Here is a 20,803-nt window from a genome sequence, read left to right as displayed (position 1 = left end):
CTCATTCTTCCCGATTGTTTTGCTGTTACCCCTCTATGAAATTAGTCATTACCTTCCTTAGGATCCTGAATGACTTTATTCATATTTCTTTTATTTTATATTCTTTAAGGGATTTCTTTAGTTATTCTGTCTTGTTTTTTGAAGTTTGACCTCATCCAGCATAAGAACTAGATATTATTCATCCCTGAATCTGTAGCACAGTCTGACTCATGGTGGAAGGAATGGGTGATTCATTTTAGTGGCCATGTCATTGTCTATGTTGAATTCTATTAAGTCGTTTCCTCTCACCACTACATTACCTTAGCCAAAACCTTCCACTCCTATGGTCTCTTTTACTCACCATTATTCAGACCATCACTGGACACTTGACTAATGCTGAGTGAATCAGAATCTCTCCCCAGACAGACTTAGTTGCATCAGATGCTGGTCCTGTGAGGTCGTATACCATTTGGCAGCCATAACTAATGCTAATAATCAGGAATCGATAGGTGGAATGGAGTGATGGTCTGCAGAGAGGAGGGAGTCATTCTGCAAAGAGAAGCATATCAAGAGTTTGAAGGGGGAAAGGGACAAAATTCACATCTTCCTTGGTTTCTGACAGGTTCCCACTTATAAAGTCCTGGATTTCCTAAGATACCTCTGTATTCTCTTATCTAGAGAAAACTTGAGCTAGTTCCTTTTTCTTATCAACAAAATATCCTGAAGATACTGATTCATATATCTTCCACATAGAGAATAATTGTGATTTTTATACCTTTCACTGGAGATAATGTTCAAGACATAACTATAATAGCAAAGCCATCTTTTTAGTTCTTTTAATAACCACACAAAAATGGACTCACTCAATCAACTGGTCATCCATTTGTGTTTTCTCTCTCCCCCCATCCTCACTCCACTTTTCTTTGTTTTGGGAGATAGAACCCAAGGCCTCATATTCTCTACCATGGAGCCACCACCATCCCAGTACTTCTGTACACTTTTTATTTTTAAATGGGCTCTATTATCTTTGCCACTACTGAAATCCTGGGTCCTCATTATAATTTGATTTATCTTTTGAAATTAACAGCAGTTGTTATGTAAATTGCTATATGTACTGCTATTGTTGACATCATTAATACTACTACATTTACAGAAACTGCCAGCTAGAATTTTTTTAAATATTTTTTTTTAGTTGTAGTTGGACACAATACCTTTATTTTATTTATTTATTTTTATGTGGTGCTGAGGATCGAACCCAGTGCCTTGCCCGTGCTAGGTGAGCGCTCTACTGCTGAGCCATAACCCCAGCCCTGCCAGCTAGAATTTTATACTTGAAAACGGAAAACTTCCCTAGTAATTTATTGCATTGGTGGAATGACACCATAAAAAGATAGGAATTGAGATCTTTGACTTATTTTTTGTTAGTTCTACTTTATATGTTTTTTAAAAAAATAATGAAGTTTCACTAAACTAGTCCTTTACATTTCCCTTTTGTAGGAGTTCATACAATAACTGAGAAATTCTTTGTTTTAAAGTAAAGGCACCCAAAACCACACAAAACCAATGTATCACTTAATGAGTAATTATAAGAACATCCTTGTAATTACTACCCAGGTTAAGGAATCAAATGTTGTCATCCACTCCAGAAGATATTTCATGTACCCTATCCAAATCACAACCCCTTTGAGGTTAATTTTTAATTATATAAATCACAAAATAATTAGATAAGCAATAATGTAAATGGTTTTACAAAGAGAATATGTATGTCTACATTAGATTAATTTTTGGCCCTTAAAATAATTTTAAAGGAAATTAGGAGAGATAGGTCAAAGGGTACAAAGACACAGTTATCTAAAATAAAGAAGTTCTGGGTAGCTAATATACAACATAAAAACTATAGTGAATAATATTGTACTGGATACTAGAAATTTGCTACTGTCAGAGTAGATTTTAGGCATTCTTAACCCACACAAAAGAGAAAGAGAGGAAAAAGGAATTTATGTGAGAAGAGGGTTATGTAACATTTTGACTGTAGTAATTGCTTTACTACATGCATATGTGTGTTGTGTCAATATGTGAAAACATCACATCATATACAATCTAAATAAAGTCTTTTTTAAAGGAATCAAATTCTTTTAAAATAAAAAGTCTACTTACAGAAAAAAATTATTATAATCTTAAAATAATCACTGTCTTATATATCTTATTTTGTGTAGTAGGTGATAGATGATAAGGAGGTAGGTAGGTAGATAAATAGAGATATAGATATCACTTCCCCCCACACATGTAGTTTTACTATACTATCCCCACTACTTCCCTCAAAGGGTGGAAGTCGAGAGAGCCAAAGAGCAAAAGTAAAGAAATTGCTGAAAGGATAATTCTAGAATTGAAATCTAACACTGATATCTATATATTCTTCTTTTATTCATTAAAGCAAGTTTTAGCATAATTTATGCATATAGTTCTCTGACTGTATGTTATTAAAGTAAGAAACTTCCTTCCTTTTTAATTACATAACACAAATATTTCACTCCTCTGAACAGTCTTTTCCTGGTCTTTCTAGTAATATTTCACTTTGTATTTAGCATAAATTTATAGACTGACTCAAAGCATGTATAACAACCACAATAACCACTCTTATGGAATACATGTTCTGTCAGACACATCACTGAGCAATAAACATTGGGTATTTTATTTAACCCTGAAAATAGTTCTTTGAAGCGGAAGTGACTTTCCCCATTTTATAGATGAGATGCAGAAAACTGCTGGTAAATTATAGGCAGGGATTAAACTCCAATCTGCCTCTACCTGGGCTTATACTGCTAACCTCTCCAAATACACGTACTCACTGCAGTGCTCTGGGCCACTGAGAATACATGAACTGCAGGGGTCTTTTTTTTTTTCTTTAATTCTTTTAACTTCTCCTCTTTCTTCTCTTCCTTGGATATTCTTGAGTCATTGAACTGAAATTGTTGCGAGAGAGATAATAGGGGAAGCAAATTTACAAAACTCAAGTTTCATCTGTGCTCCTAAGTCTTGTCTCTGGGCTTTCTTTTCTTGGTTTATAATGTGGCAGGATATTTGGAGGAAAAGCTATATTTCATCCAATCATTCATGGAAAGCCTGGGAGTAGGTGGGGCCGCAGATTCCATGACTTACATAATGAGTACACAGAAGAGAAGTTGGTGGAACTGTCATGCTTATTAATCACTGTGAATATTTTGCAAAATATTATAGAGTATTATGGCAGAGTGTCAATGGAAGAATTTTTCAATATGAACTGAAATTATCCTGAATTCAGTTCATGTAGCAATTTATGTAAACCTGCCTATCACTGTAAAAGGGCTTGTCTTCTTTTGTTTCCAAAGTCATAATTTAAATGACAACCAAGTATGTTAAGTGGCTTTTGTGAACTCTCTACAATCTTTGTATGCCCAGACTTGTCTGGTACAAAATGTACGAAACAGACCCGCGATTTATAAACTATCGGGTAATCAAATGAACAAAAAGAAAAAAGAAGAGTCCCTTAAATTTGAGTGTTTGGGAGTGATACTTTAAAAATATTGTAAGGATAAATTACTCTCTGCCATTTGCTTGACTTTCCTTTTATCTCAAAGAGACTTCAATAAGCCTGCTTTGTTATCCAACAAATTAAGCATGCTACATTATTCCCCAGGCATCATATCTGCATTATTGTCCTCTGAAAGCTTAAACCTTCAGACCTTTCTGTTTCTATTATGAGAACCACAGAAACAGAGTGGAAAGTTCCACAAGAGGTAAATGATTCCAGTTCTCATCATTGGGCTTCTCCCTTAATTTCTCAGTGCCCATATTTCCATCTGAAAAATGGGAATATCATAATTACATGAAGATAATGATACATTAGACTGAAAGTTTTTAAAATGTAATCCAAATGAGTGATAACTGTGTGTTCATAGATGGCAATTTTGTTTAGATGATTTGGTTTATGTACTTTAAAAGTCTTCCTTACTAGTGGCTTTTCCTGGGACTACAGAGAAAGTGAAAGAACAAATAATCTAGTAGCTGGGGGGATTAGAGACTCTACCAACACCCAATTTGTTCTTTCAAACTCTTAAGCGTATAATTCAGTAATATATTAAAAGAATACTGAACAATAACAACATCACCACAGATCTTTACTTGTCTTCCAAGGATCTCAAATTGCATATAGTTTAGAATCTGAACATCCCTGGGGTAAAGGCAATCTTAGTCCTATTAAGGAATAAACAAAGTGAGGTTAATGATGTGGTTAAATGCAAACAGATTAGGTATCAATTTAAACAGCTTGGAATTCAGGTTTCCAATTCTGTTCTTTTAATTAAATTTTTGTTCAGTTTATTGTCTACACTGGTGTTTTCAAAATTGTCCTACCATATACAGAAAGTCTATATTGGTATTTTCTATATATGTCCTACCATATAGACAAAGTCCCCTTTGATTATATTAGATGCAATTTAATATAAACTAAATTCAAATTTTATTTCAAGTTTTAGAAAAAAATATGTACTAGATCCTTTTGATTGGCCTGTAATGACAAGTTCTAATAGAATTCAAAAGGAAAAAAGATAATTTGGACTATGAAATGACTTCCTTCCATTCAGAAGTATTTCAAGTTAATTTTACTCTCAAACAGCTTGAAAAAGAAAATGTCAGGCTTCAGTCAAAGCTGTTAGCCAGCAGGACAGTACAGTGTCTATATTTGTCATGTGTTGGTTAATATGTTCATCTCAAATTTCTCTACAGCTATAATTAAGGACTTGTGTTTCTAAAAAATTAGAATCCTTTTGAAACCTGCTAGATTTGCCAGGATATTTTTTTAACAAAGAATTATATGTTTGTCAAGTATTAAGTCAGCATAGAATACTTGTTATTAATTCTATTTCACTATGGCAATGGGACCACGGGCCATTAAATAAGGCATCTAAGAAGTGATCCAAAACATCCAGAACCTTAAGTGAAGCTGGCCTGTAATTAAATGCAAATTTCAAGTAATTTAGTTTCCAACCACTCTTATTTATTTATAATTTGTAGATAAATGAAAATCTGTTCTTGGAACTAGCATTTCTAAAACCCAATCTCCAGACCTCTGTGGAAAACATCACAGGTCTTTAAGATGAAAAGAGAGAGCAAAGTCTGATGATCAAAAGTCTCAGGAAAGAAAAGAGACTCCTTTCTCAAAGAGATTTGCTACTAAAAGTCTTGACAGCCCAAAAAGGCTGCATAAAGTTTTTCTGCAATTAGCAAGACTAGTGAATTTCCAGTATTTTGGACAGTTGACATATTTGCTCAGTAGTAGTTAGCTTCCAATATACAAAGTTTGATGGATGGATGTTTTACTGTGGTACTAGACAATAGCATATTGGTCTTCACCTAAGAACTATAAATGTGGAAATTTATAAATGTGGAAATAAATTCAAAATGAGATGTCACAATACTTGGAGTGATGTGGTCATTTGCTGAATCTGAATATAACAGTGGAGAACATTAATTTGAAAAAAACAATACCCTGCATCATGACTACTACTACAACTCATTAATTTTTGTGGTACAGGGTATAGAACCCAGGGGTGCTTTATCCCTGAGCTACATTCACAGTTCCTTTTTTTCTTTTTTTTCCTTTTTGGTACCAGGGATTGAACCCCGGGGCACTTACCCACATCCCCAACCCTTTTTATTATTATTATTATTTTATTTTGAGACAGGTTCTCACCAAGTTGCTTAGGGATTTGTTGTTTGCTGAGGCTGGCCTTGAACTTGCAATCCTCCTGCCTCAGACTCCTGAGTCACTAGGATTACAGGTACATGCCACCACATCCAGCTCCTTTTTCTTTTTTAATTGTTAGACAAGGTCTTGCTAAATTGCTCAGGCTGGCCTCGAACTTTGGATCCTCCTGCCTTAGCCTCATGAGTCACTGGCCCATGATACCACACCCCAGCTGACCATGACTACTCTTAAAAATGTGATTGGCTCTTTTGCAAATTCAAAGCCAGTCTCAGCAACTTTGTGAGACCCTGTCTCAAAATAAAAAATAAAAGGGCTGGGGATGTGGCTCAGTGGTTAAGTGACCCTGGATTCAATCCCTGGTACCCTACCCCTCCACCAAAAAAATAAAAATTAAAAATTGTGATTGGTCCACTCAAGATTGCCCAAATACCAGTTAACAAGTATGTATAGTACCTGCAATCTTTTTATAAAATCTTTTTAAAATTATTTATTTATTTAGTCCTGGGGATTGATCTCAAGGACACTCTACCACTGAGCTACTTCCCAGTCCTTCCTGGTGCTTTTTATTTTTTGAGATAGGGCCTCACTGGGGCTGGCCTTAAAGACAAAAAATTCTCTTGCCTCAGCCTCTGGAGTTGCTAGGATTACAGGCATTCACCACCATGTCAGGCCCCTGCCATCTCTTTTAGCTCCTTCTTTTTGAAATTCAAATAACTTTGAGTCTGCTGGCCATTATCATTGGTTTTAAGACCTTAGATCTTGAAAATCAATTAAAATAGTAGTATAAACTAATTTGGAAAGGCAAATATTATAACTCACTCTGTTTGCTTTTTTATTTTTCTGTAACATTGCTAAAAAGTTTTTAAAGAACATTTTAAAAATGTGTGTGTGTGTGTGTGTGTGTAAGAGCGAGAGATCACCCATGTGCATAGTGCTGGGGATTGAACCCAGGGCTCACATATGCTAGGTAAACCATTTACCACTTCCAGCCTAATTACACATTTTTACAAATTTATAACTCCTTAAAAATGCATGGTACATTGTGTTCTGAAATATTTTTTGGGAAAACCCCATCCTCCCTCTTTTGCTTTTTGGAGAATAATATAATGTATTACTGGGCTTTAACCATTTTCAAAGTATACTGGATGGTTAGCAGAGAGCCACAAGAATGGTAAAATCACTGCTGTTCTTTTTTGGTTGAAAAAAAATTTTTTTAAACTGAGAATGAAGGTATTTCATAGGCCTGACTGCTTTCTGGGATAACATAAATAACAATAGATTCAATCTGATTTAATTACTTGTTGAACACCTACTGTATTCAAGGTACACAGATGAGTAAGGAAAACCTGAACACCAGACAAAGGGAAGTTGATCAGTTATGGTGTTCTTTTGGTTTGTTTTTGTTTTAAACACCCATCTATATTCCTGTCTTGCAGAGGTGAGACAATAGACTTTACTATGTATGGCCTATAGAATTAGTCTTTTCAAGGGTGGGGATATAGTTCAGTGGTAGGGTGTTTACCTATCATGCTCACAGCCCTGGGATCAAACCCCAGTCTCTCTCTCTCTCTCACACACACACACACACCAAGCAAAATCCTACTCTTCTCTTTTCTTTGCATGACATGATGTACCCAAGAAATCCTTACCATTGGCTGAATTGATAGGATGGCCCTATCTTTGACTTTCAGCCTCTGAAACTATAAGCTAAATATACCTTTATTTTCTTTATAAAGTTCCAAGCCATAGGTAGTTTGTTATAGCAACAGAAAATGTACTAATATAGATACCTTGGCAGTTTTTCAGTTTTGGTGATGATTGGTATGATATGAAAAATAAAACCTGATTTACTAAGAAATTTATTTATAAGTTCTTTATTTCTATGACTTTTAAAAAATAATTTCAAGCTTATAGAAAAGTTATAGTAGTGTAAGAAACTCCTATATGATTTTTATCCCTATTTAGTTTAAAAAAAAAAGACTCTCTTATTCCATCAGTCTTGTCCCATATGGTCCCATATGCCTATAGTTTGCTTAGATTGTGTTTCCATCTGCTGTCATTTTTCTTTAGACCAAACAGATTCCTTTTGCAGTTCTGTGTAGCAGATCTGCTGCTGAAAAATCCTTTCAATTGTAATTTATCTGAAAGTATTTAACCTAACTAAACATATTTGTAGTAGCTGCAAAGTCTATGTCTACGACTTCAATGTCTGAGTCATTTTGAAAAGTCAGTTTATATTGACCATTTTTTCTAATTTATTTTTTTAAAACTCTGGTCTTGTTTTCTTGTTCTTCCCATTCTTATAATTTCTTATTGTGGACATCGTAAACAATATGGTGTCTCTAGGTTCTATTTCCTTCCTCTAGAAAGTGTATTTTTTGTTCTAGCTGGGAACTCATTTGGCAGGAATCAAACTGTAATTCCTAAGATGGGCAGTGGCTGGAAACTGCTCAGTTCTTTCAGTCATTTAGCTATTTGCTTTCTGCCAGACTCCGGAGTCTCCCAGCTAGATGTATCACTCTGAGACTAGCCAAAGTCCTCTTTCTTTCTTTTTTTTTCTTTTTTCTTTTCGGTACTAGAGATTGAACTCAGGGTGCTTAACCATGGAGCCACATCCCCAACCCCTTTTTATTTTTTATTTTGAGACAGAGTCTTGATAAGTTGCTTAAGACCTTACTTAGTTGCTGAGGCTGTCCTCAAACTTGGAATCCTCCTTCCTCAGCCTCCTGAGCCACTGGGATTACCGGTGTATGACACCAACACGTGGCCCTGGAAGTTCTCTTTCTATGGTTCACTTTTTTTGTAATGTCCACCTCACTTTGTAGTCTCTTCAGAAGCCTTGAACTCTGTCCTCATATTCCTCAAAACAGGAGGATGGTAGCTTCCATCTTCAGTTCTAGCATACTCCTGAACTGTGCACTGGAAATGTCTTCAAGACATGTACAGACAAAAAAAGTCCCCTTCTTTCAAGGGTCAACTGCCTTCTGGTTTATCTGCCTATTGTTACCTTCAAAGGGTTGTTTTTAAAACATTTTGTTCTGAACTCTATAGGAGTTAGCCTGACAAAATTACTCTGCCATTGACAGAAACAGCAACCTACAAACATTTCTTAACAACACACACAAAACATATAAATTCTACAAATTCTTTCAAGTAAATTAACTAGTTACTTCAACAAGTATTTACTAAGCATTTATTTTGGGCTAGATAACATGTTAACATCAGGTGGTAGAAATCCTTTCAGATATAAGAATTATATTAAATTGTAGTCACCTATGAATGGGCCTGATTTTTTGGGGGGGGGGTGGGAATTTTAATTAATTTATTTTTGCAGCATTGGGAATTGAAACAATGGCCTTGTGCATGCCAGGAAAGTGCTCTTCCACTGAGCTGCAACCCCTAGCCCTGATTTTTAAACCTCAAAATAAAAGTGTTACTAAGAGATATATGTAACCCCTCTCCCCAGCCAAAAAACAACAAAAATAACAAAACATCCACTTACTTGTTCTCTCATAAATACGTTTATATAGAGTATTTTTTCAAGAAATTCAGATTTCTTATTCTGAAAGTTAAGTTTAACAACATCAAACTAGTTGCAGTTTAAAATCCCCAACTTTCTTCAGCTAGTCTGAAATTTGTCAAAATGTATTTTCATAGGACTGGGGATGTGGCTCAGTGATAGAGCTCCTACTTAGTATGCACAAGACCCATAGGACTGGGGATGTGGCTCAGTGATAGAGCTCGTACTTAGTATGCACAAGACCCAACAATCAATCCCCAGCACCAAATCCCCAGTGCAAAGACATAAGTAAATATGTTTGTATGTCCATATGTATCTCAAACCTAAAAGGTGAAAAATAAAGTGCTCTTTCAATATAAAAATTGGGGCTGGACCTATAAGCCTAGCCAGTGTGTGGCCTCTCTTATCTCATCTTCCTACATAGAAGCATAGAAGGTGGAATATTTCTAACCTACATAGTTTTTTCTTAAATTTATATATGACAGAGGAATGCATTACAGTTCTTACTACACATATATAGCACAATTTTTCCTATCTCTGGTTGCATACATAGTATATTCATACCAATTCGTGTTTTCATACCTGTACTTTGGATAATAATGATCATCACATTCCACCATCATTACATACATAGTTTTTCAAAAACTATTACTATTATTAAAGTAAATGTAGGGTATGTGTTATAACAGAATCCAATGCTAAACACCACTCTTTTCATTGGGGTTAGGAAATCAAGGAAAGTTTCCACATCTGCTACAGGAGTCTGTGGAGTTCTACCCAATCTTAGTTCTCAGCTTAATTCCTTCACCACTCTTAAATTCTCGTACAAGATCTATCTTACCCACATAGGTTTATACAAGGATGAAGAGGGACAAATGGGAAGGGCTGGGAAATGTTTCCTGCTTTACAGTTTTGTCTAAGTTTGACTCTGGCTTTATTGGGGAGTAAACTAAGCATAAGTCCCTATTTTATGATCGTATTTTGCATATAGGTTGGAGGTAAGCCAAATGCCCACCTTCTTTCCATATAGATTTCTGGCATATATTTGCATTCTACTTCTGCTATTGAAATAGAATATACAATAGGAGAGAATGGTATATTACCAACACCCTGTCTATAAACCCTATAACCACTGGTTGAATGAATTAGTTGGTTCCATACAATATTCTTTTGTCTCTTCCACTCCTTAATTATATTTTCCAGGTTAAATTTATTCTTATATCATCTTAATATCTGAAACTCATTTTTATTACTACTACTTTATCTCATTTCTATTGAATACTTAAAAAATATTTTGGACATTACAATTTTACCATAAATCCTGCATTTGATTTTCTGGTGAATCATATAAATAACTCAACCTAACAACACAGTGTGAGGCCAATAGCAAACATCTGTGCCCTTTGGAAGCTAATTTCTTCCCTTAGTGCAGCTGGCTGGCATCAACTAAACATCCAGTTATTTAACACACTCAAGCTGTGCACCAATAGAGGCTGACCAATGCTTACTGCTAAATATCCAATGCATTAGAAAAAGAAGAAGAAACAAGAAAAAGGAGAGCATAAGTGTTCGTTACTAGTTTGTTAGTCATCCCATTTTTCTTCCAAAAAAAATAGTTCCATGGGATCCTCTGTAGATGCAGGGCAGAAGCAGGGCAATCAGCTGGTGTTACTTTGAAGTGTGGCTGCAGGGCTTCCACCCTTTCCCAGCCCAGCTGTTGAAGCAGGGAAGAAACTTCAAAGCTCAACTTGCTGTTGTTTCTGCCAGTGGGGTGTGTGCAATTCCCATCACTTAGCTATAAGGAAAAAATGAGGAGGAATTTCATCCTCTGTCACTTGCCAAGGTTTGATGCTCAACAATCTACCAGTTTTTGACTGTATCTACTGGACACAAATAAAACAACTGATTTCATTGTGTGATTTACATTTATATTTATTTGTAGACATTAATTTATAAACCATCTGAGATAGCCAGTTTTTATGATTTGCTCAGATTGTGCCGCAATTAAATTATTAAGTCTGTAATCTGCCTAGATTGTTCCCCAGACTAAATTCTCTGCTCATGAAAACAAACAGGGGTTATCCTAAGGCAAAGCAAAAATTAAGATTGTCCCTTTGCCTGTCTGCTACCCCAGCCCATATTTAAAACCATTTATAATCCTTGAGTCACCTTTTAATTCTCTATATAGGGGTACATCCAGATTCTTTTGTGAATTAAGAAAGAATTATTCCATTTGGTCAAAAATGCACTATGTACAATATATACATTTTTGAATGATATAATCAAAATTTAAAAGTAAATGCAATAACCCTAGTTTTATTTTGTCTAAACTTTAATTTTCATATTAAACTTATATTCTTTAATTTCACAATAAAAAGGAAATAAAAATTGAAGTTACTATTAGCTCTTAAAATTAAGAATAGCTTTAATTCAAAACTGATTCTTTGAGTAAGAATTGAACAGTTGAACTTCCCTACCACTATTTCCAACAAGTTTTATTTAAATAAATATGAAAAATTAGGTAAAAACATTTCATTCTATAGTATAAAATGGAACAAGAGAGGAGGATCTTCAGAAAAGGTTATTATGCTAAAAAAGCCAAAGAAACCAGAGAGTAACACTACAAGTAATAATGATATGACTGAAAAGGAAGTGTTTCCAATACCCATGTAGAGGTATCCATTTTTCCAACAGACGACCCAAGTAGGGCCTAAAGAAAGCCCATGATGTTCCAAACCAAAACAACAACTAAACAAACAAACAAAAACTCCTGGAACACAATTAAGGGGTAAAATTCAGTTATGAAAAATTTCTAAAATTAGTGGATGGGTATGCATCATAATAGAAAAGATGGTCTAGGTGTACAAGTTCTGAAGAAGCAAAGATCTCTAATTAGAGTCATTAACAGTAATGAGAACACAAGTTAGTCTATTACTGATATTACACTTAAATTAGAAAATCTTAAAGGAACTTATTCTACTGACTAGATTTTTTATTTTGGAAAAATATCATAATGAAGGTGGCATAATCTCCAGAAATTTAACTTCCAAAGATTTATTTCTCACTGACTGTATCCTGAAAAAAATCAAAGATTCCCTGCAAGGTAAAGTCCCCATCTCTGGTTAACTGTATCTTTCTGGGTATTTATAGGCTCTGTGTGTTCAGGCCTTTTGAGTCCTATGAATGTGTACCAAATGACTAGGAGAAGCAATTTTAAAAAGCTAAACAATGCAAAAAAGATGGGAAAAAATCACAAATAAAATGATTTTGTATATACAGACAGAAATTTTTTAAAATGCTATTTATGATTTAGCGGAAAGAATCAGAAGTTGCTACTATACTGTTTAATAACAATTACTTCTGTTGCTTGTTTTCTGAGATCTCATTCCAATGAGAGCTGCACACTGTCAGTTTGGTTTTGTGGCTGCTGGTGATCATACTTCCTTGCTATTAAAAAAAGAAAAAGATAAATTAATAAAAATGCAAAATAATTACTACCTAACATCATTAAATTGTTGTAATGAGTCTCAGTTAAAAAAAAAAAACAGTTAAGAATTAGGCAATTTTATTCTTTAGAGGAAACATTACACATTCTGATCTTCTGAATTCTCAACATTGCTCAATCCACTTTTACGTTTTTTATTATTATTACATATCAGGATTATTCAGATCTTTAAAATATAGGGTAAATATTTATTAAGCTATTAATGATTTGCAATTTCCTTTCTTATCCTTTATTTCCACCTTAAGTTAATAATAATGCTTTTGTCTGCACTATAAGAAATTTGAATACATTAACTTAGAAGCCTAAGACTGATAACATAAGTTATCAATATAAGAATGATCCATTATGATTATGTTGGGATTCTTAAATATGCAAATCCACACCATATATATTCTTGAATAATGCCACCCCAAAATATCCACATTCTAATCCCCATAATCTGTGACTATGTTACAAAAGAGACTTTGAAGATGTAACTGAGGTGATGGGGAGATTAACCTGGATTATTGGGCCCAGTATAATCACATGGGCCCTTAGAATCAGAGAACCTTTCCTGGATTCACAGAGGGAAATATAAGTGTGGAAGAACGGTCAGACAGATGCAATGTGTTTGGCTTATAAAATGAAGGAATGGGGCCATCGACCAAGGAATGTAGGCAGTCTTTAGGAGCTGGAAAGGGCTAGGCAACAGATTTTCCCTTAGATCCTCCAGGAAAATGGAAACCTGCCTACACTTTCCTTTCAGCCCAGCAAGACTGTTGTATGACTTCTAACCTACAAAACTGATAGATAATGCATTTGTATCATTTTAAATCACTAATTTTGTGGTAACTTGCTACAGCAGCAAAAGAAAACTAATATATTCTGCAAATAGGAATTCTCATAAATTTTACGTCATTCACATCAAAAAAGAAAAAAAATGGTACAGTGAGCTTATAATTGTACCTGCTGTTACAGTATACTACTCGCAAGAGAACTTGTTTTGAGTATCAGTGAAAACTTAGTTCTTTACTTATAATTTTCTACATAGAGCTTCTGACTTTCTATATTTTAAAAAATATTTTTAAAAGGATTTCTTTAAAATATATATATAATATAAAATTTGATATTTTAAACATTTTTAGATGCACAATTCAGTGGCATTAACATTCATGCTGTTGTGCAAACATCACCACCATCCATCCATAGAACTCTTCATCATTCTAAACTGAGTTCTGCACCCATTAAAAAAAGCTCTCTACACACCCTGGCAACCACCTTTCTACTTTTTTTTTTTTTTTTAATTTTCCTCATGTAAGTGAACATAGTGTCTGTCCTTTTTGTGACTGGCTTATTTTACTTAGCATAACATCTTCAAGCTTCATCCATATTGTAGCATGGGTCAGAACTGCCTTCCTTTTAAAAGCATAACAACATTCTATTGTGTATATGTAGCATATTCTTCTTTTCTACTCATCTGATAAGGACATCTGAGTTGTTTCCACCTTTTGGCTATTATGAATAATACTGCTGTGTTAAATTAAGTTTTGTTTCTTATTTTGTACTGATAACACATGTGCACACACATTTCAGTTTTTACTGTGAACATTTCTCTTCAAAATTGTCCAGTCCTTTTTCCTTAACCCCTACACAGCTCTCATCAAAGCAATAAATGTCAATTACCTGTTGTACATCTTTCCATGTCTCCCTTGATGCTTATATAATTATACAGAGCACTTATATCACATGGACATTTTAAAAAAGAAGGCTGTTCTGATCATTTGATTTTATAACTGTAGCATCATATACTTCTTGCTTTTCTCACTAACCATGCAAATCATACCTTATTCTTTTAAATGGAGGCATAAAAGGTTATGGTTTACATGTACAATTCACTCTGGACCAATACATTTTTTTCTTTTTTGAGATAGGGTCCCACTAAGTTGCCTAGGCTGACCTCAAACTTGTGATCCTCCTTAGTAGCTGGGATTATGGGCATGCACCACCATGCCCAGCTCAAGGGCCCATACATTTTAAACTTTGTTATTCTCTGCTGCTTACATATTTGCAGTGCTCAGTAATATAGGACATATTAACTTTGAGATATGACCCCCTGACCTAACACTCTGATGTCACATGTCATCCTCCTAGAAGCCATCTCTTTACTACTTTGACTTGCAGTAATTATAATATAAGTGACTACAAACTCTATAAATACATACTTCAAACCAAACTTAATATATCTCCAACTCAAATTCCTTTTAGCCAGATCCCCAAAATATTCTTGGCCACTTCAATGCCACTCCATATGAAAGGAAGTCCAAGGAAAAAAAGTTAGAAGAAGAGAGAGCAGGCTCAAATGATGGCTAGAATCTTAATTTTTTTCCCCAAATTTATAAAAATATGATCATGTGAAAACATCCCTAAGACAATTCTCATGGTCTTGGAAAGTGCTCTGTGCAAGCAAAAGGTCTGGTGGCTTCATAGAAAATGTCCCTTTTCTGAAACTATGTTAAACATCTGAAAAAAAGTGCTAAGTTTTTAATACTAACTATTGTTCATAACCTTGGACTCAATTCCAGAAAATTTAAATATGCATGCGGATACAGTTCAACACAGAACTACTTACAAATGGAATACATTTCCAGCTGTTGTCTTAAGCGAATTTTGCTCATTGTGTCATAAAAGTTGGGCTCTGACGTTTCTTCAGTAGGTGGCACGCTGAATATCCTCATAATTTTCCTTTTATTCCTAAAATACAAAAACAGCGCAGAAAAGAGATTTGTACGAGTGTCTATAGGATTGTAATATTCTCATGATCCTGGTAATTAGATGCCGCATTAAAAGACTTAAAGGATAAGTCCATGCTATTCTAATTTGTCTTTAGGATATGATTCTTTGGCTCATGTACTCTTTCTTTCATTAAAAAGCTTGTAGCTGTACATGTACAGCTATGTGGCTATAAGAGAAAAGAAATGCTAAAAACATTCATTTACTATACAAAGTAAATTGCCTCCATTGTGATTCTCAATTCCTAAAAAAGCCAAATATTATGTGAAAAAAAAATCTACCAACAAAAAACACCTTATTTTTCTCCCTCTCATGTCATCCAAATGAAGTTGAACTACTGGATTGGAGAATACACTGAATGTGAGCAGAACTTAAGTTGTGAAATTATGAATTGAAATATTTCTTAAATATAATAACATGGCCTTAGTGAGGACAACTTTTTAAAAACAGGAACAGTATGCCTCTGATTTTAAAAGAAAAGTGGGGAGGAGGTGATGGCTCTTTTTAGAGGAAACTATTACCTACAAGTAGATCAGTGGTGACATGTGGAGCCTTCTCCCATCCACCACCTGCAGTCCCAGCAGCCAACAGTCCAGCTGCTCCAGGAGAGCCACATGGCCAGGAAGGATAAGCATATGTATCTGAGAGCAAGTGTGGGCTCTGAACCATCCCCAGGCCAAAAATAAATAATCTCTGGAATACTAATTATTTTGAACTATTTAATGGCTTCTGTTTTTTATCTTGGTAGAGGACCCAGAAGCATGTGGGTATAAGGAGATACTACTCAGAATTAATACTGCTTTTCCTTTTTTTTTGTTTTTTGTTTTTTGTTTTTGTTTTTAGGTGCAGAAGATTGAGAACAAGGCCTATGTACACTAGGCAAGCGCTCTACCACTGAACTATATCTACAGCCCAGATTTTCCTCCTTAAATCCAACCTCCTCCTTGTTTATTTATTTTTACTCTTCTAAGGGAAAAAGCACCAAGGAGTATAAAAGAAGACAGCTATATTAGGCTATGACATCTGGAATTAAGGCAGGAAATATTTATTGAGGATTTACACTATGTGACACATAAAGGTAAAAGATCCAAAGGTAAAAAACAAGTACCTTGTTCTGAGGGACTGAAGTTTTTGTGAAATGAAGAGATCAGTAACCAGACAAGACAAATATTGTTTAAAATGCCATGAGAGTATCATGCACAAGAAACAAGGAAAAGCTTTAACTGGGCAAAGAGAGATCTACTGAATACATAGCAGTTTCTATATTTCAGGGACTTGGGCCAAAAAATGTGCTCATTAAAGAGTGACAAAGAACCCAGGCTCATGATGAAAATTAGGCAACAGTAGAAGTGACAGAAATGAAAATTTAGAGTAGCTGACTTGGATGTCAAGAGCTGTACTTAAATCTTCACCTCTTAAAGCAATGGGGTTTTCAAAGCAATACCTCAGTCACCTATGCTTGTGACCAGAGAATCAATAGCATATGTCAGAGGAGGAATACAAATTCTGATGAAATTATTTTTATGTATTCAATTCAAATTTTTAAAACAAAAATCCTGCAAAATCTTCAAATGTCCAGTTTCTTATTTGTTTTGAGATGCTAACAGATTTACCTCTTGGCATACATGAAGAGACCAAAGCTAACAAGGATCACTATCAAGTAAACATTGGTGGCTTCATTCCAGGCTTCATGAACAGTGTAATCAATAGAACCATCATCACCCATCACTCCATAACTTCCAGCCATGGGGCTATAAAAGAGAAAAGAAAATAGGGTTGGTGTCCATAGGACCTGCTGGTTAAATCCAGTCCATCATCTGTTTTTGTATAACCCTCAAGACAAGAATGAGTTTACAATTCTACTATATATTACTTATTTATTTTTATTTTTTGAGTCAGGAATCAAACCCATACTAAGTCAGGAATCAAACCAAAACATACTAAGAACACTGTCTGCCACCAAGCAATGTATGCCCCATTCCTAAATGGATATACTTTAAATGATTACAAGTACCTATATACTATCCTCAATTTGTCTTACAGTCCACAAGCCTAAATATTTTTGGTCTGGCTCTTTAAGGAAAAGTCTATTGACTCCCTGACTAGATGATTAAGGCAACTAATACATTTCTCCTTACTTGATTTTGAAACATTACAGCTGCTACCTAAAGGGTACAATGCAGGATAAAACCTGTTACTAAGTGGCTGCGCATGGGGCACTTACCTATAATCCTAGTGACTTGGGAGGCTGATGCAGGAGGATAGCAAGTTCAAGGCCAGCCGGAGCAACTGAGCAAGTCCCTGTACCAAAATAAAAATAAATAAATAAATAAAATAAAGAGGGCAAAGGATTAGCTCAGTGATAGAGAACCAATAGGTTCATCCCAGTACTAAAAAAAAAAAAAAAAATTTACTAAAACGATGGAAGTTGAAACGTTATTACAGTTTCCAAATTGTAACCATCATCCACATGAAAGCAACAGAATACTTTAAAACACAGTGCCAAGCAACCCACTTATGATGCTGAGCTGTCCCACTCCTGACAACAGCCTAGGAAAAGTGCTCTTCCACATGTGTCCCAAAATGCAAGTTTGGAGTTTATCTACTTTTGTCCTTCAGGCCCAATTTGGCTTAAAGAAGCTATGGGATAAAAAGTTACTTTTTGCTATTTATACAGCTGTGACTTCTTTTGAAGGAAATGCATTCTTTGGACATTCCCACACAAAATAAGAGTGGTAATTGAAAGTGTATCAAATCTCAAGTAAAAGAGTAATGGTTTCTTATATGTGGGAAGTTAACTGAATTTTTCTTAAAGAGGATATTTCTCCCTTGTGTTGGATTTAAGTAAAATGATCTAATATGTGAAAGGAATCGAGAAGTGTTGTTTTGGCCACTCTATAAAAAGGAGAAAAACAGAACAAATGAGAGGTGATAACTGTACTGTAGTTTCTAAGAATAAGACAGCCAGCCATTTTTTAATACCAAGAAAAAGAGTATCTGGAATGTCCAAATTGTTTTGCAATTTTTTTTTTTTGAGGCTGCCTACAACAATGAAGGCATTGCAGAAATTCTTCCACCCTGTAAGTCACCCAAATGTTCATTAATCTATATTTGGTTCAGTAAAATGAATAACTATGTACTGAGGGCACAGTTGGTTTTCTTTCTTCTCTCTTGCTTCTATATAAAATGAATGAAACTTCAGAAGAGGTCTGCTTCTTAAATAGGTGACATGTTTTCTCCCTTCTGACCCTTTGTCAGATGTTTGGGGATATACTGTAATTCATTGAGAATAAAGTGGATTTCGTGAAGTCATTTAATTTAAACTCCCAACAATGAGGGCCAAAGTAATTTCTCTAAAACATCTACTGATGTCTGATGAACATTCAATTCGTTTTGTGAAAATTAGCTATTGAACAATAAAAACAGACCTTATGTTAAACAAATTTATAGGTATAAGATAGAAATACTACTTAATTAAACTTTAGATTACACACAATTCCTAGATGTTAATGAGTATGAACTTTTCATTTGTTTTTGAAAGTGGATGATATAGGGGTACTGGCATATTCTCATTTTTAATTCTTATTCTCTAAACTGAACTCCAGAAGTTCTTTGAATTTAACATGATTTATAGTAAGTAACTGGCCTACTTTAGAGATGGAGACTTCTGGAAGACCAGATGCTATAATTGTTTTTGTAATTTATGGAATCTCAACCATTGTTGGTGCCAAAATGTTTAAATAACAACAATGACCATGTTAGGCAAAAAGAAATGAGTTTAAGTATCTGATTTGAGAGGTCACAGAAGGGCCAAACAGTTATTCAGCAAGGGTGGTAACTTTCAGGATTGGAAGATATTAACAAACTGGGGGAAAAACAGGGAACAATAGAGCAGTGGCTACTAGGACATTTTGCAGGTGCTCTTTATCTGACAAACTTGAGAGAGTATCTCCTACCTATTTTTTAATGCCTGAATAAACCAGGTTAATTTCTTGTTTCAACTTTTACAAAATTCTGTTCCTGTGCCACTCAGTAAGTGGTATATTGTTACCCAAAGCTTGATTTCCTCTTGCTATAAATATGCAATCCCTTAATTATATTTAGAAGACTATTTCTAATTACTGCTGGCCCAGAATGGTAAAACTTTATTGTGAACTATAAAACACATATTGTACAACATCATTGGTATGCAATGACACTATTCCATGGTTCCAGGGACATGCACTTGAGTTATTTTTAGTGTAGTTGTGAAAGATTTGCACTGAGGGTAGGACTTTCCTGCCCAGTCCTCAATCATAACCAATGGTATGCTTTGTAAGACTGCCAGGAATAAGAAATGGTCTAGTTCAGAGTCATAGTACAGACCCATGTGGTCTGAACTTTGATCATCCCCTCCCAGCATACCGTGCTCAGTCTGACCAAGTGTACACAATACACCTGTGAGTGATTAATGCATGCTACCACAGCCTTCCTCTGAATCTGAAGTAAAATGCCTAGGGGTATTTCAATGGTTCATTCCTGGTAAGTTAATGTTTGGGCAAGATTACCAACATGGCTTGTCATGTGCCTAGAGTGCCATTCAGGGCTCTTTTGAGAAAACTGACCTTTTTTTCACATTTATCCCGTGATGTAATGGTTGAACTATTTCAGTAGGAAGAGCTGAATTAAGTCCCAGGGAAACAAGCATATCCAGATAAAGCTGCCCAAAACATGACAGCTAGGACTTGGTTTTAACGTTGAGACCTTTTCTGGGGATCAAGTGATTGTATCATAAATTTTAAAATTAGAGTCCTTACTTTGGACATATACAATATCCAGGTTGTTCTACCCTCACTTATTCTGCCTAGAATGTTATAATTTTTGTTTCTCACTTAGAACCTTGTTCTTTTAATGCTTGACATTCAGATTAGAATCAGTTTCTACAAACAAAATCCACTGCATAAATACAGTAGAAATCTTTTACTAAAGATTTGGGTTCTGAAAGCAGAAGGAAGCAGGCTTATAGGCCTTCGCCCCTACAGGAGGAAGATAATTAATATCTGATGCCTTCTGTACTGGGCAGTCCACATTTAATTTTCGCAAGAACCCTACAGGGAGGCACTAAAGCTCCATTTTACAGAATAGGAAACTAGGGTGGTAACAGGTGGCGGTGGTCGGTTATGTAACTTGCACAAAGCCACACTGGATAGGGCTGTCAAACACATCTGATGCCCAAACCTGAACTCTTCCAGCCGCGACCTGGATCGTAGGAGATCTGGTCTTCGCGGAAAAAAAAAAAAAAAAA

At 35.1% G+C, this 20,803-nt stretch overlaps 1 protein-coding gene across 2 annotated transcripts; it reads right to left on the bottom strand.

The window, feature by feature from the left end:
• Positions 1-8,895: 8,895 nt before the first annotated feature.
• Smim19 (small integral membrane protein 19) lies at positions 8,896-20,743 on the bottom strand. Of its 2 annotated transcripts, XM_015506226.2 has the most exons (6): positions 20,124-20,743; positions 17,744-17,820; positions 17,133-17,270; positions 15,359-15,480; positions 12,604-12,692; positions 8,896-11,040 (listed from the first exon to the last, which is right to left on the bottom strand). In XM_015506226.2, the coding sequence occupies exons 3-5, from the start codon at positions 17,264-17,266 to the stop codon at positions 12,628-12,630; spliced, it is 321 nt and encodes a 106-aa protein (XP_015361712.1). In that variant the 5' UTR covers positions 17,267-17,270; positions 17,744-17,820; positions 20,124-20,743; the 3' UTR covers positions 8,896-11,040; positions 12,604-12,627. The 2 variants fall into 2 exon arrangements, with proteins under 2 accessions (XP_015361712.1, XP_015361711.1); XM_015506225.2 differs by lacking the exons at positions 8,896-11,040; positions 20,124-20,743 and having other exon boundaries at positions 11,160-12,692.
• Positions 20,744-20,803: the final 60 nt, after the last annotated feature.

The sequence above is a fragment of the Marmota marmota genome, unplaced genomic scaffold (assembly GCF_001458135.2).
Source record: "Marmota marmota marmota unplaced genomic scaffold, marMar, whole genome shotgun sequence".
NCBI classification, from domain to species: domain Eukaryota; kingdom Metazoa; phylum Chordata; class Mammalia; order Rodentia; family Sciuridae; genus Marmota; species Marmota marmota.
Note: the sequence above shows the minus strand (reverse complement) of the source record. Positions and strands in the feature narration are given on the sequence as shown.